Source organism: Panthera leo, chromosome B1, assembly GCF_018350215.1.
Source record: "Panthera leo isolate Ple1 chromosome B1, P.leo_Ple1_pat1.1, whole genome shotgun sequence".
NCBI lineage: Eukaryota > Metazoa > Chordata > Mammalia > Carnivora > Felidae > Panthera > Panthera leo.
Window position 1 is genome coordinate 81,116,212 of NC_056682.1, and position 16,920 is coordinate 81,133,131.

General features: G+C 43.9%; 1 protein-coding gene across 5 annotated transcripts in view; it reads left to right on the forward strand.

The window, feature by feature from the left end:
- Positions 1-16,920, forward strand: part of ZNF827 (zinc finger protein 827) — a 172,994-nt gene that overhangs the window by 41,055 nt on the left and 115,019 nt on the right. For all 5 annotated transcript variants that reach the window (XM_042935378.1, XM_042935382.1, XM_042935383.1 and 2 more), the window contains exons 3-4: positions 979-1,151; positions 6,735-7,215. In XM_042935378.1, the coding sequence (XP_042791312.1) occupies positions 979-1,151; positions 6,735-7,215 (654 nt within the window). The remainder of the gene's footprint in view (positions 1-978; positions 1,152-6,734; positions 7,216-16,920) is intronic.

Genomic DNA, 16,920 nt, shown 5'->3' on the forward strand with positions numbered 1-16,920 from the left:
ACCTGAACCGAAGTCGGACGCTTAACTGACTGAGCCATCCAGGCGACCCGGAAATATTTCTGATCCCTCATGATTAAGAAAGGAAAGTCTGAGTCTTAGCTCTACTTGTTTGTGTTTATTCTGTCTCCAAATTGCAGAGGTGAGCGTGACACTGAGCAGTGTAGCCGCACGGTGTCACAAAGAGACCCTTTCCTGAGGGGATGGAGGAGAGAGTTAGCTTAGCTTTCCTTGGAGGAAGTAGTTGGTTTGTTTGCGTTCCTGAAAAATGGAAGCATTCGTGACTGCCTCGTTGTAGCTCTTCCCAAAGTGGGTTGTGGGGCCCAGTTCAGAGAAGGCAGTGCATCTTGTTAGTGGCAACCAGAGGGACAGAAATGGGTGGGGGAAAAGCCCTGACCTTAAGACCCCCTGATGGCTAAATTGGCAGTAGCATTTGCTCCAGACATAACTAGCCACGTCAGCGGTAGGATCCTAAAATTTGTCGCCATAGGAGTTTGGTGTGGAGGCTTATGATGGCTCTATGGTTTTCAGTGTGGTGCAGTGCGTCTTTCCCTGTCTTTATTTCTTGCTGTTTTCTAAGTTTAGGAATTCAGATATGGCCTCAAATCCGGAGGTTTCCTTCGGGAAACAAAGCCCCCAAAGTCAAGCTTCTCTGGGCTGAACGAGGACAGGCCAGGCAGAGCCCCTTTGCAGATGCCTTCCTAAGTGTGAGATGGCCTTTGAAAGTAAGACTTTCCCACGGCAGCATGATCAAATTTTGAAAAATGGAAGCTACATGGAATTAATGAGATGGATGTGGGTTTCTACTGGGAGAAAAGCAGTAATAAAACTTCTTCATGAAGAAAGCCTTGGAATTACCCAGGAAAAATACCGGATCATTATTAGTGTTCTTTATATAGCAGTGCATGTGAATTAGTGCTGGATGCAATAATGTACCTCTGAATTTTCCTCAATTTTTTCTTTCTTTCTCCCTCTTCCAAGCCTCAGAAGAGGAAAGCGGGAAGCCTTTCCAGTGTCCGATATGTGGTTTGGTTATAAAAAGGAAGAGTTACTGGAAGCGGCACATGGTGATCCACACAGGTTTAAAAAGTCACCAGTGTCCGCTCTGTCCATTCCGGTGTGCTCGCAAGGACAATCTCAAATCCCACATGAAGGTAAGGCAGCTGCGGATGAGCCTCACGGACAGGGAGGCACAGCCAGAGCTCTTGCACATGGTCCAGTGCAGGAGGCTCCTGGGAGAGGGGCCGCTGGTGGAACCTGTGGCATTCAGTGCTCCTCGTCTTGAGGTAGCTGGTGGCGCAAATGAAGCACGTTCAAAAGGGTCTCCTTGTGACAGTCTGCCCGTTCATTTTACAACCAAGAACTTAAAACCAAACAGAAGCTCCAGTATCCAAATAATAGACATGATGTAGAGCCGTCCTTTCCTATTGGGGAGAAGCAGCCTACCTTGGCCTTGCGTGGCAATACGTGTCTGGGGGGCCGGGAGGAAGACTTAGGGAAGAGCAAAGGGCAGGGAAGACCAGTATGGGACGACGGGCTGCTGGACCTGCGCCCCAGAGGCGACTGCCCTCTTCTGCTTTTGCTTTGCTCTCCAGCTTACAAACTCACAGGACACCCAGAGACGCCTTATAGGAGGTGTGAGAACCTTCAGAGAAGCCTGGGCTTTAACTTTTGCCCTCTGTGAGGCTTGGGGGGGCGGGAGTGGGGGTGCATATCTGACAGGACTGAGTCCTCCTGAAGCTCTCAGTGTTTGTGCTATCCTAATTCCCAGGATCACACTTACCAAACATCTAAGGACATTGTTTTCAATGTCTTTTTAAAAACGGCTGGGGAGTTTGCACTGGTAATAAGCATATAAGAGATTTGTCTAGACTCTGTATTTCACTCGTACATGAGATGGAGAAAACTTAGTCATCTAGATAGCTTTCTGGCAGACCCCATTACTAATAAAGGTTTCCCCTGAAATTCAAAGAAGAAAATCACAAGATCAAAAGAGCATGGGCTTTTGAATTTGATAGACCTGAATTTAAATCTTATTGTGAAACTTACTAGCTAAAGGCCTTGAGCAAATGAATGTCAGGCTCTCAATTTTCTCATCTGTTCAATGAGAATGATATTGTTTATCTGGAAGAGTTCTTGTTAGTATTTAAGGAGATAATATTAACAAAGTATCTGACACAGAAATGTTCAATAGTGGTTATTTAATTTCAGTAAACACCTTCATTTTTCCACTGATATTTTCAATATGGTTTGGCTGTTGACATTGTTTGTGAAGTTTTTACTTTCCTGCCATAAGAAGCATTGTGCATGTACGTAATTAAGATATTTGCTTTTTTTCAAAGCCATGTAGTCTAATCCATCTGAATAGATCAGTGATCACCGTTTATAATTGTAGCTCTAAAAAAAATGTGATCAGACAGAACGTCTACTAATTTTAGGAAATAGCTCAGAAGATTAAAAAAAAAATTAAATCCATGATGTAATTTGTTTTCTATCATTTGCCTTTTTCTCCTGAGAGTAGCATGCCCTTCATCTTCAGAATCCATTTAACCAGGAGTTCTGGTTGGTTGGATTTAACTGAGCCTACTTAGTTTTTCCTTTCACCCTCCTCATCCTCTATCACCTCTTCCCAAAATAAAATCTCGTATTTTACACCTGCAAAGTGGGTTTCATTAGCAGGCCGAGACTTCAAAAGAAATGCCTTTAACACTAAAATTTGTTTTCCTTACTATGTCCTACGCTGTGTTTAGAAATCAGGTCTGACAAATTTAAAGCTTCAGTGAGCAGAAAACTTGCATCTAGCCTGACACCTTGTAAGCTTGGTTTCAGCTCAGGGTCACATAAAACAACCTATTTATAAACCCATGGGGGAAAAAAAAAAAAGCTGGGTTTTCAATAGCAGGAACTACTGACCCTGAAGCTACAGGGAGATGAGTTGGGTGCCTTGATGATACAGACGGTCGGCCATGACAGTGTTACAGATGAGAGCCGCGAGGGCTTTGCGGGTCGCGGGGTCTCAGAATGCTTTCAGAACAAATCAATAACCAGTACAATAAAGCAGTTGTGTGAAATTACTACTTTATTCAAACTCATGGTGTCCTAACCTGTTGAGCTACGACTCCAGCTTTTGATAAGGGACGTGTGAGAAGGGCTCATGCAAGTTTAATTTTATCAAATGGTGTACTGTTTCTTTTCTCTGTTCTCCACCTCGCATATGGGCCATTTTCTTTCTTTAATTAAAGAATTCATGGTTTTGTTTGGATTCAACATACTTTAGAGAGATTTTGTAAGTATAGTCCACACAGGAATATGATGGCGGTGGTCTTGTGAATGGATAGCTTCTGCTTCTGCTGCATTCACCAGAGACTACAAATATGAATAGATTTTCTAAAACGAGTTCGGCCTGTGAAGTGGGGCAGTGTCACCTGTAGATTAAGATCTCAAGCTGTGTGCGGTCAGAAAGACCTTAGTTAGAATCTCAGTTCCACGACTTTAGTAGCTGTGAGACTTTGGGTGAATCATTTAACCTCTCCCAGCCTTTGTTTCCATTCATGGAGATAATCATCCAGTCTATCTCCTGGAGTCGTTATAAGGGTTAAATGAGATAATGGGCATAAAGCAACTTAATACAATGCCCGGCATGGAGAACACTCAGTAAATGTAGCCAACCTGGTCATTATTATCCAAAAGTTGTCTGATTTAGTGTTTACATTTGGAAATAGGTTAATGATGTGGTATAAAGAATTTACTCTAAATTTTATTGCCTTTTTCTTTTTGTGATATATCTTTAATGCTGAGAATTTAGAAAAAAAACTGGTAAACAACAAGAATATAAAATTGACCCTCACTCCCATCACACAGAAATCACCACTATTGTTATTCTAACATACATCCTTCTATAATGATGACATAGATTTATTTAAGACAAATTGGGATTCTCCTTTATTTGTTCAGTAAGGACTGTATTTACCGTGTCCTACCGGGTGCTGGGCACTGTACATTTTTTTGAAAACCTGCCTTTCCTCCTTCGTAGATCTCGCAAATGTTTTTATGGGCAGCTGAGGAAGGAGCTTGTAAATGCCTCCAGCTTCCTCAGGGTTATCTTAGATTTCCATTAAGTCTTTTACAACTTTCCTGGATGAGTGAGCATAGGGGAATTAAATGTGAAATTCGTAAGCTAAGATTGAACAGAAAAGGTGAGAACTGCTAAAATAAAGAACACTGATGAAGTAATGGTAAGAAACTGGACAAGGGTCAGAGCGCTGAGCTCTGCCAGTCTCAGGCCTGCCATTTAAGGAGCTGTGATTCCCAAGGATGCCCCTTCCCTGTCTGGCCTGGTCCCCTAAGTGGGTGGAGCAGATGTTTGCCAAAGTTTTCCTTATGTCCGTCCGACCGCCACCAGGAGATGGACCTAATGATGTAACAGTGCCTTCTATTCCCAGCCCTTAGGTGCCCCGTGCAAAATGACCAGTCAGTAAGGACGTCTCTTACGTGGCCTGGAAAGAATGATATGCTTTAGACAAGCATTTCTTCACGTTAGCAGACTTGGAGGGATTTTAAAGCCAGTGTTAGGCTAAAGAGATTACAGTTATAACAGAAAGTGCTTTTCTGTCAGGACAGAAGGGAAGAAACCACAGCTGGAAGGTAGAGAGAATACTTCTCTCGAAGGCCAAATGCGACATACAGCCCCTTTGGGAAGGTGTAGCTCAAATAAAACGATAAGTGCGAAAGTCAACACCTCGGCCACTGTTTTTCCTTTAAACCGACACTGATTTTTCCACAACTAAATATAGCAAGGCCAGGATCTGGTGGAAGAGAAGCCACGTAAAATACTTGAGCGCAGACTCTTTTCAGTCCAGGGCTCCCTTTCGCCTTGAGGACTTGGGCTCTCTCTCTGTCCTTTTCCTTCTTCCAGAAGCTGCTTCCAGAGCTCCTGTTCTTGGATTAGCTCCTCTACTCTCCTGGGTCAATAGATGTAAGGACACTTCTGAAACGGAATCTGCCCCACCGCGCTGCTCCCAAGAAAGCATTCTGCCCCGTGACCTTTACCACCTGGTTCCTGGGCATGCCTTTGGCAGCATCTGCCAGGATCCTGTGGGGCTGTGCCCGAACCCCCCCAGGGTTCCTGCTCCTGTGTGAATTAGGTGGACGATTCTGTGAGAAAGCAAATGAAATGATCAGCTCCAGAGTGAGATCTCTTTGTTGTGACAGAACAGAGAGAGGTGATGTTAACGACCAGTGACAAACGGGTACCTACCCCCAGCCCCTCCCAACCTGGCAGAGCGGAAGCATTTTAACAAGCAAGGCCTTGCTGCAACTGAATTTAAGTTTATATGTTTTTTTCTGAGAAATTTATGCTTTGGGGGACCCAGAACCTCTTCGACTGTTTTTTTCAAAAAGCCACAGTGGGGTGCTGTAGCGACAGGATCTCACCATTAACTTTTAATTTCTTTGCTTTTGTTGGTCACTTAACATTATTTAAAAGTATGTTTTGGCTGGTGAATAATGCTTTTGGATTGCATTCAGAATGCATAAACAGCTGTAGTAAAACTTGCTCTTTTGGAAAGGAAGCCTGTGCAGAGGGTCCAGGTAGTGCAGTGAATTAACAAACTAGCCTTTAACCTTTGTTAGACCTGGGTTCAAGTCCCGTTTAGGTCACCACTGGAAGATGAGGAGTCAGTTCTGTTTTGGTTTTGAAATCCCAATCACTTGTTTGTCCAGATCCCACAACTCCCCCAAATCATTTGGCCCAAATCTACACAATTGGCAGTTTCTACACAAGGGAGGGGCAGTCCTGAAATAGCAGGGTGTAGCAGGTCAGCCCTGAAGTACATTGGCAGAGCTGAATGGGGAAGTTACACGCTTATGAGCACCTGCCAGCTCGAAGCCTGGCTCAGGCCAGTGCAGTGATTTCCTCACTTTCTCAAGCACTACATTTTGGTAGGGACAGGAAGAGAAAAGTTTCGTACAATTTCTACAGGTATTGTGCATGCGAGACTGGAACTGGATTTAAAAGTCTGCATTCTTCCATTGCCCACATCAGAATCTGGAGCCTGATAGAACCACGTTTGGAGACCCTGGTTTCACCTTGCTGAGAATACCTGGGGGAGATCAGACCTTGGTTTTTCTCCCACTCTGCTGTGCTTTCTTCATATGTAATTTTGCTTAAGCCACTTACTCTAGGGTCTCAGTCTCCCTGTCTATGAAACGGGAATACCCCGGAGACGTCATTTTCCACATTCTTAATTACCCAGAGAAGCATTTTGAAAATTGAAATTGTGTTTGCAAAACATAACTAATTCTCTGAGTGACAATAATTGGGTACACGCAACTTATTATTGTGAGAGGAATTGCTTGACAGGTTGCCTCTTTTGACCCCCAGCTGGTAATTATGTAAGTTCGAATTGTGCTGGGTTTATATTTTCTCCAAAGACCAACCGAGATGAGATGACTAAACTATTTGGAGGATTCTACTAAACACAGCCTCCATTGGCAGACAGCATCCTCAGTTGTGAGTGTGGCTCTAATAATGGACTCTTAACCTACGTGGACCTGCTTTATGTTTAGGGACGGACCTCATTACTTGGGGCACAGTAACAAAACTCTCCTCTGATGATTTTATTTCCTGGGCCAGCCCTGGTACTGTGAGGAAATTGTGGACGAATAGTCCGGATGTACGACGAGGCATTTTCCGTAAGCACATGGTGGACAGCTCATTCTTCTTGCTTCTCCGTCAGGTTCATCAGCACCAGGACCGGGGAGAGACCTTTCAGTGCCAGCTATGCCCTTTTACCTCCTCACGCCACTTCAGCCTGAAACTCCACATGCGTTGCCATCAGCATTTCCTGAGGACAGAAGCCAAGGTGAAGGAGGAGATCCCAGACCCAGATGTCAAGGGATCTCCCCACCTCAGTGACAGTGCCTGCCTGGGGCAGCAAAGGGAAGGAGGAGGGACAGAGCTAGTGGGGACCATGATGACGTCCAACACTCCAGAGAGGACTAGCCAGGGTGGGGCTGGCGTCTCGCCTTTGCTGGTGAAGGAGGAACCCAAGGAAGATAACGGCCTGCCAACCTCCTTTACTCTGAATGCTGCCGACAGGCCGGCCAACCACACAAAGCTGAAAGACCCCTCCGAGTATGTGGCCAACAGTGCGTCAGCATTGTTCAGCCAGGACATCTCTGTTAAGATGGCGTCTGATTTTCTCATGAAGCTGTCAGGTACTTGAATAGGGTTGTATTCTCTCTCTCTCTCTCTTTCTCTCTCTCTCTCTTTCTCTACCAGGATTCTCATCTGTAAAAATAAGCTGGTAGTACTAGGTGATTTCAAGAGCCCTTTGAATTCTGCTAGTTTGCACCTTCATGAATTTTCTCCTTGACTTTTTTTTTTTTTCCAGTCCTTTGGAAGTAGGCATCTCTGTGGTTTGGGTCTAGAAACAACAGGTCTTGTTGATTTCCTTCTGGTTTTTTCCCCTTTATGGGTTCTTGTTATGGGGGGCAGGACACATGGTGAGCCAAATTGGTGACAGTTCTTTGTGTGACCTTGGGCCATATTTAACTTGTTTCTGCGTTTGGTTCTTTTAAAGTGCTTGTATGGAACATCTCAGTTTGCACTATTCAGTTTCTTTATTGCCTTAATTTGAAAGAGTTTTAAAGGACATATAAAGCCTCTGGATATACACACAGACTACTGTTGGGAGTTACAGTTTTAAAATTTGAGCAAATGATAGATTACCTTTACGTAATTTTTTCCACTGGAAAAATGTTTGTTGTAATAAAATACGCCTTACATGAAATTTACCATTTTAACCATTGTTAAGTGTATAGTTTTTTGGCATCAAGTACATTCCTGTTGTGTAACCATCACCACCGTCCATCTCCAGAACATTTCATCATCCCACACGGAAACCTTGTACCCATTAAACAATAGTTCCCCATTGCACCCTCCCCACAGCCCCTGGAAACGGCTATTCCACTTTCTGCCTCTATGAATTTAACTACTTTAGGTGCCTCATGTAAAGTGAAATTAAAAAAAAAAACTTAAAAAAAAAATATTCTTTCTCACCTGCCCCATTGCCTTTTGGAAAGAAGATGAAGTAGGTTATCAATATTTATTATTAATTGACATCACATTCATTGTCAGCTTATACATGACGTTTTTTTGTTGTTGTTTTTGTCCTTTTTTCCCCCCAATTTCTTTGGTTAAGTTGTGGAGTTGAATAGGGGGTGTGGCGATATTGAGGGAGCACTATTTTTCCTGACTGTTTGGAAATGATAAAACACGATGTGGGATTGTGCTTCTACAGGTTACATTTTTAAAAGTATGATTTTAAATTGTAAAAGAGATGCGCAGGGTGGGGAAAGGTCGGCTGAGAGTTGGTTCTGTCTTTCAGTGAAGATGGCAGTCCCCACGATGATTTCCAAATGCCATTTCAGCTCTTTGGAGATTGACAATACCCTTTTAAATGGAGAATAATTGGTCACCGCCTTCCTTTAAATGGACTGTGAGTCGCATTTCACTAAATGTCATTGCCAGGTGAAATAGAGGTTCAGTTTTGCCCGCTCAGAAGTCCCTTTGCTCAGTGACACTTCAGTCAGGGCTCTTGGAATGTCCCCAGCACCCCAGATCTTTGCTCCTCAGGAGCATGCAATACTAGTTGGTAGTCATGGGGAAAAGCAGGGGACGGAAATGAGGCATCAGAAATGACCAGGAATGACCAACAGTGAGGCATGCCAGCCTGCCTACCGGCAGCCAGGGGTGAGGAGTCCTCGGCTGGAAATGGTCAGGCCACCCGGAGCCAAGTGCATCTGTCCATGGCCTTGAAGAACGGGGGACTCTCTCTTCCTCTCTACCCCTCTGCCTGCCTTCTCCCTCTTCTGCCCCAATCTAGGGGAAAATGTGCTTGCAGAGTCTTTGAGTTTTATATTTAAACATTTTGAAAATGTGGGGGAATGCATGCTTATAGTTTTCCTTTTGCTGTTGATCCTTCAGGCTTTGCCTCTGGTGGTGGTGGGGAGGTCACCGCTTCTTCTTTGATGGTCTCTCCCACCAATATTATAGCAAAAGGGGCTCCTTTTCTGGGCTCCTCCAGTGCACTCCTAAGGGAAGGAATGCAAATGGCATTTTCACTTAGCAGGGTTTCAACATGGGACATTTCCTTACTCAACAGCCAGGGGGACACTAGGTAGGGGTGAGTAGCTCTTAGTACCAGGGTTACTGCCTTTACTCCAGGACTGCAGGAAGTTTTTAAATCTGGAGGAGGGGGAGAGGCAGTGAAGGAAGGACTGGTCTTTGGATAAAATGCTGGTGTATAATCCACTACTCCCGCTGGGCTCAGGCTGTAATTAGCTCCAGACCCAGTCTCAGGGAGCATAAGATACAGCCTGCTGAGAGCCAACACTGCAAACAAGAAAGACTCCAGAGAAGCCAGTCAGTGGGTTGGGGGTGAAAGACCCTCCCTGCACCAAAGCCTTACACTGTGATCTGTTTTCTCAGTTAGTTATTGATGGTACTTGTTTACAGTTTGGCAGTCAGAGTATTTACTGACTGATCAATTGGCATAAGGAAACAGATAACAAATGCACACTATTTATGCAAAAGGCCCATGCAGTTATTTTATGGTGGCTTACTAGAGGTCCTGAAACCTGACTTGTATGCACTGTTACCTAGCAACCTGTTACAAAGTCACCGGGGAGTGAGAAGCATCGGTAATTTTTTTTGTGTGTGCATATTTGGATGTAAATGTAAACTTGGTGACTGTGGCAGTGCAGCCCGCAGGAGGAGAAGATACGTTAAAAGCAAAGGAATACATTTTCTGGAGGGATTTGTTTTTTCTTTAATTCCACTAACTCTCTGGTTGGTTGGGCCATATAATTGATAGCTGCTGTCACTGTGGTGCTCTACCTGGCTGTGTCTGTGAATATGATCCTGGGACCAAAAGGCCAGATCCCAGGGAGCTGTGGCTGAGTTTCTAGCTCTTGCCATCGTCAGATGTCGTGCAGTGGTGGTCAGTATGAGGCCTTGTCCCTTGGTGTCATAACGGCGCCATTGTTCTTGCGATGAATTTTGAGCTGGGCTCTGTGCGTGCACCTGCTGGGACTGTAGGGTGCAGCTGTTTGTGGGCACCGAGTCCGCGAGTCTCTGTGCCAGCCACATCACAGCAGAACTGGAGCACAGTGACAAATTCAAGCGTGTACATACCTACTTGTTTCCCAAAGAGAGATGGAAAACACTTGATTCTTTCTTGCTTGGTTATTAAGGGAAGTCTTTCTTGCTCCTTCAACTAAAACTAAGCATAAAGATGACTTCATGGAACCCAGAGGGATTAAAAATCGCTGGTAGAATGCTGTTTTAAACAGACTCTAAATCCTTCTCCCACCCCACCTCCGTTTTGAGGTTTCCCAGTATATGTGATTGTGAAATCAAACCCCTTCTCCGATCTATCAACAATTCCTCTGCCTGAGCCCACATTTAACATTCCATAGTCCTTCAAGATTAATGTGGCTCCCTAGAACCGAGCCTTCCAGGCTCAGCACTGGAATTGATTCAGAGAAGAGGATAGGGAAGCCCCCGCTGCTTTCTGGGCTGATGGAAAAAATCATTTTGTAAACTTCGCTCAGGGTTTCAGCCTCAGAGGTAGGCTGAGGGCTACAGCCCTACCTATTTGCATAGATCTTTCTTGGGAGCCAGAGGCATCGGCAGGTCACGGACTGTCAGAGCAAGTGGGCTAGTGGTCGCGTGACTGGGATGTGCTGGGAGAGGTGCTCACCCAACCACAGAGTGCCTCAGTTCCTGCTGCTCCTGGGACCTCTTTTCCCTAATTAGCAGCAGTTCTAAACTAGCTGCACATTGTATGTACCTGGGGGAGTTTCTCAAAAATGCCTGGGCCCAGCCCCACTCCCAGAAGTTATGGTTTAATTGGTCTAGGAAAGGGCCTAGTCATTGGTGTTGTCTTTAGGATCTTCAGATGAGACAGTGGCTCAGCCGGTTAAGCATCTGACTTTGGCTCAGGTCAGAATCTCACGGGTCGTGACTTTGATCCCCGAGTTGGGCTCTGCACTGACAGTGCAGAGCCTGCTTAGGATTCTCTCTCTCCTTCTCTCTCTGCCCCTCCCCTACTTGTGCTCTCTTTCTCTCTCAAAATAAGTAAATAAACTTTTAAAAAATAAAAAATAAAATCCTCAAATGACTCTAATGTGCAGCCAGGACTGAGGCCCTGTTGACATGGAATGTGAACTTGGTACCTGAGAAAGTTTTTTCAGTACACCTTGGTTTTGTGGGGTTTTTAGTGTTTTTTGTTGCTGTTGGTGGTGGTGGTGTTGTTTGTTTCAAGTAAAGCTCTCTCCCCTTACTTTCTATCTCAGACCACTCAAAGGGGCCTGGTGGTGCAAGAAGGATCTGGGGCACTCACCACAGGTCAATGTTGACATGAATGAGAGGCCTGGGTGAGTCATGTCTGTTGAGCCCCTTGTTTTTCCTTGTGGGGCCTCATGACAGGGGAGTGAAAAGAAGCATTTTAGTGTTCTCCAGTTGGAAACAGAAAGTCTCGAGACTCATCTAGAACATCAAAGAGCTGGGAGTGCCATCCTTAGAGGCCTGATTAACAGTTGCTTGCAATAGTCTTTGCATCATTTCTCTTCCTCAGAGCTATACTCTTCAAGATACAAAATTTAATTCTAACTCTCCATTTGTAACCAAGCAGTTGACAGAAACTTGGCATCTCCGGTCGCGGGCTGGGAATATCTTTTTGTCGCTGGTTTTCCAAAATAAAAGATACAAGTCATTTCAACTATTTTTAATTTGGAAAACGGGCAAAAAAAAATTTTTTTTATACTGTCTCCCACATTATATTAATTTTATAAAATTGAGTCTGAAATAATTCTAACTAGGCAGAGATGGCATTTTTAAAGCAGGGACTTACAAATGGGTACAGGCTGAATTGTTTCTGGTTTATTAGGAGCTCAGCGGTTACAATAGCAAAGGCTTTCTTGTATAAATACAGGTGATTTGGTGAATGTGTTTGTGTCCTATCTTGCCGTTTCCTGCAGGCCTTTGTTCTTTCTGCTTCTGTCTCTTTCACACAACTGGATGCATCTGCCCTCACAATACAGTTAGTCTGTAAATGGCAGCTGCCCTATCCTGCGATGCCTTTGTTTGTGCTGCTGGAGAAGGAGGGGTGGGAGATACCCAGTAAACCAGGTAGTCCTTATCTCCTGGTGGCTCTGATTGGCTTTCTATAAAACATCTTTACAAATGAGCCTTCTTGCAAGTAACTGCTGTCCTTGTGCCTGTCATGCCCTAAGACTTCAGTGCCAGTAGCCAGGGGCTCCCACTCCCCATCCCTGAACGTGCTTTCTCCAGTGGGTTTATTTTTAACAACCTTCCTTTATGCCCTCAGTTTGGCCCTTTTTATTTTATTTCATTTTATTGTTTTAAGATTTTTTTTTTTTTTAAGTAATCTCTACGTAGACCCAATGTGGGGCTCGAACTTACAACCCGGAGATCAAGAATCACATACCCCACCGAATGAGCCAACCAGGCGCCCTGACCTTACTTTTTAACCCTGCCCTGCTTTTCTCATGATGAGCACTCACTGATCATGTGACTGAAATTCTTGGTGTCAGAAGCTGCATTTAGGACCTTATCCGTGCAGGCAGCCTGAATATCCTTTTGAAATCCTGGATTTTTTTTTGACCCCAGTGGCGATTCATACATATGAGAGAGAGTGTGTGTCTCCTGTTTTTCAATGACTTGCCACTCCATGAGACAAGGACTGATCTGAGTCACAAAAGGAGCAGGTAGCCTTATAAGAAAGGGGGCCTGGAGTTATACACACATGTACAGAAATGTCTGCAGAGACTTTGTGACATCTACTCATTGTTTCTTATTTTTCCTCAGCAATCACTCAGGTAGTGCTTACTCTGTGCCATTTAACTCATTTGATTTTCATAACAACTCTGTAGGTAGAAAGTATTCGTATTCCCATTTTACAGATGAAAACTGAGAAACAGATTAAGAGACTTGTCCAAGTTTACACTCCTAAGAAGTGACTGAACTGGTTCCAGCATTCCCTCCCCAAGGCTGCCTATACCCCAAATCACAAAGTAAGGAGGCAGCACAATCAAACTTGGCTGTGTTCTTTGACCTTGTTTGCTGTCTCAGAGTTAAGAGTCCCCAGCAGGGAGCCATTCTCTGAATGCTGTATGTTAGACCCCATTGGAAGTTGCATTAATTCTTTTAGGCTTTTCAGGAATTACTTAGTGCAAATAGTAAAAACAGTAAGGCCAACTAATATTTCCGTAGGACTTTACAGTGCATGGCGTGTTTCCAAATACATTGTCTCGTGACAAGCATGTAGACAAAGAGCAAGACTCAACGAGATTAACTGTAAAAGGGTCATGACTGGAATCCAGATCTTTCTTTCCTCACTGTGTTGGATAGAGTATACCTAATTCTAGAATTGCCCTGAGAATAATTTTTTATCTTGATAGATCCTTGGGAAAATGTATCAAAGTCTGTGTTTCTGCAAACCTGAATCCAAGTCATTTTCTTCCTTTCTTCAGAAGTACATTTTCTTCTACTTGTTATTGTTCATTACTATTGTTTCTATTTCTACTACTATTTTCATATTACTAATCAAATGCGTCTACAGTGAGCGGGGCACTGTGCCAATTGCTTCATGCAATTTCTCATTTAACCCTCTTGAAAGCGTAGAGGGTCAATATCACTAAACCTATTTTATAGATGAGGAAGTTGAGGCTTAAAAGGTTTTAGCTACAAGGGAGAGAGCAAAGATTCAGCTCTGCCTAACTGCAAAGCCTTGGCTCATGACCACTTAATTAGCTATTACCTAATTTTTTTTCTCAGTTGAGCGAACTGTCTTTTGACCTCCGTCTGCTTCGCTGTTTATTTTCCTTGGCTTCAAACCATGGCATCATTTCTAATGCATGCTAATTCAGTCACTAATCTGGTTAAATTTTTTGTGTCTTCAAAATATATCTATAATCCATCCCTCTGCGTGCAGCGTCTCCTGGCCATCAGCTCACACCTAGCCAGCTTGCCCCTTTAGCTGCCCTCCCTGGTGCCTTCTCCACCCCAGCTGCCCCCCTCTAGGCCCTCCAGTGACATTCTAACAGACTCTTCTTCTAATACCTCTTGCATCAGGTTATGCCCCTGGCTGACTTCTTTCTACAGAGTAACCATATCTTCACTCCTGTCTGGAAAAATGTTGACAGTCCTCACCAGCTCATACATAACACGCCTCTCACTACCGTCTCTCTGAATTCACTCATGTTGTTCCAGGGGTCTGGTAATTTGAACTGTGGCGTCCCATAGATCTTCCCCTTTGTTAAGTAAAATGCGGGAGGGGCGGAATAAGAATTTTCAAAAAAGAATAATTTTGTTCTTAAAACTAAGTTAACTATTTTAATGCACCTCTGACACGCAGTGGTTCTGCATCTTTGTAGAGAATTTCTAGCAATGTCGGGGCCCAGTCCTGTGATGCCCGCCCCTACTGTGTGGCCTATGCAAATGCTGGCCATCCTTCAAAGAATATTTTGGTTCCCCCTTCTTCAGTAGAGCCTTTTCCTGTTATTCTGGTCTTTACTGCCAACCGTCCCACCCCCTGTGAATTCCAGTGATATTTAGAGTCTTTATCGCTCAGGTTGGTGGTGGTATTATTTGTGTAGTTCATTCTATTGCTTGTGTATTATTAGTCTTGCCTCTTGAACTGTTTCAAGTTGCTGTGGTTTGTGTTGGGGTGGGAGGAAGGGAACAGATAATGTTTCTTTTGTAACATCTTTATCTTTGTACCATCCACGATGCATTTCATGATGGATTATAAGAAAGATATTCCATTAGTCATGTCCTAGAAGTCAGGTTTTCTGAGGCTGTGATATTACTTCACTTAAAAAAGATTTGCAAATTCACAATCAGCTCCATAGTGCTAGAAGAAAGAAGATGGAGCAGAGGGGGGTCTGCGGAAAGGAGGCAGCTGTTCAAAGGGAGCCTTGAAGGCTGTGAGTCCCTTGGTGTGGTCTCGAGTCCCGTGTTCCAGGCCCTCAGCTTGTAAGGCCAAGTCTGAGAACTGGAGTGTCTCACACAGTTAGTTCAGTACCAAACTCATCCACAGTTTGGCAGCTCAAACTAATAGCCATTTACTTAGCTTAGGGTTTTATGAATTGGCAATTTGGGCATGGTTTGAGCAGGGTGCTGCTTTGGGTCTCTCCAGGCTGACCCATCCATCTAAAGTCCGTGGCCACATGGGCTGGGGGAGGGCTGGTCTAGCATAGCCTCAGCTAGGATGAATTCTCCCTGCTCCTCAGAGTCTCTCACCCTTCAGTGGGCTAGCCCAGGCTCGTTCACACGGCAGCCGGGCGTGGTTCCAAAGGAGAGAGTGGAAGTGCACAAGGCCTTTGGAGGCTAGGCTAGGAACTGGCCCAACCTCACTTCCACCACCTTCTGTTGACCAAGGCACGTCACAGCTCCAGCCCAGATTCAGGGAGTGGGAGAATATACTCCACCTCTTGATGGGAGGAGCTGCAAAGTCCCATTCCAGGGGGGGTGGGGCTTCAGGGAGGGAATCCTTATGGCCTTTTTTTTTTTTTTTTTTTAAGTAAGCTCTGCATCACGACCCCAAGATCAGGAGTCGCATGGACCCCAAGATCAAGAGTCACATGCTCTACCGACTGAGCCAGCCGGGCGCCCCTCCATTATGGCCATTTTATAGTCTACCACAGCCTAGAGTTCTTCAAACTCTCTGGGTGTTCCACAATGACAAAAATCATTTAACAACTGATGTGTAAACCAGAATGTCAGCAGGGTAATTTAAAATGACAAGTATAACAATCAAGAGGAGATGTCATTTGGGGCAGATGGTCACCAACTTCCCTGAAAAGTGTTGGAAACATATTATCCAATCTTTAGGTTTTCTTTTTCAAGTCTCAAATCACTTCATGCTGTTCATACATACAAATCACTTCACTGCTGTTCATACATTTCATTCTTTGTACGTGTTAATAGAATAAATTTAAAATGCAGCTTTCTTTCACATCTACTCGTGCCTTGATTGGTTCTTCAGGACTTGTCCTTCCTGCTCTCGACATGGGAGATACCCTGTCTGTTAAGCAGATTACTGCAGATAGCTACTTTTGCTCATGATGTGTTGATTTTGCTAGTTTAGTTCATGGAGGAAAACCTTATTTATTTATTTTACAGTTCTTGAGGCACCGCTCATTGTTCTTACCCTTGACCCTGCCCTGGAGGCTGTTTTGTTTCCCTTTTGTCACTGTGTGTATACTGTGGTCGTAGCTGTCATAGGGGACCTGTGTGGTTTTGCTTTGAGGACACTGATACAGAAATAAAGATGAGCCCAGGTGGGGATTAATGAGAAATATGAGATGGTTAAAACTTCGCTAAACACTAATTATAAAACTACTTAAGGCAAATTAAGTAGTTTACCTTATTAGAGAGCAACATTTAAAAATATTTAGCTAATGTCTTAAACATTCTATTTGAATATAATATGCTTAGCATCTAAAAGCAATGCTCCACTATAATTAATTATTATTGAACTAAATCTTGGCCTTCCTTATAATTTTAGAAGGCAGTTTATTTTTTTTCTCACCTAAAGTGCATCAGGTTGTCAAATAATCCCAGGTCCTGCCAGATCATATGTACTTGCATATACTGCTAAGGGGACTTGGGTAGTTATTTGTAATATGGGGGGTTGAGCTCTGATTCTGGTTCTGTCATTAATGATCTGTGTGCTTTTCAACAGGTCATATCATTCTCTGAGCCTGTGTTTACTTATCATGAAATAAAGGAAGCGGAAACAGTAATGGTTTTCACTTCATTTTTTAAAGAATAAACTCATTTTTTTCAAACAGAATCTGAAGTGCAGACTCAATATGTAAAACACACAGAAT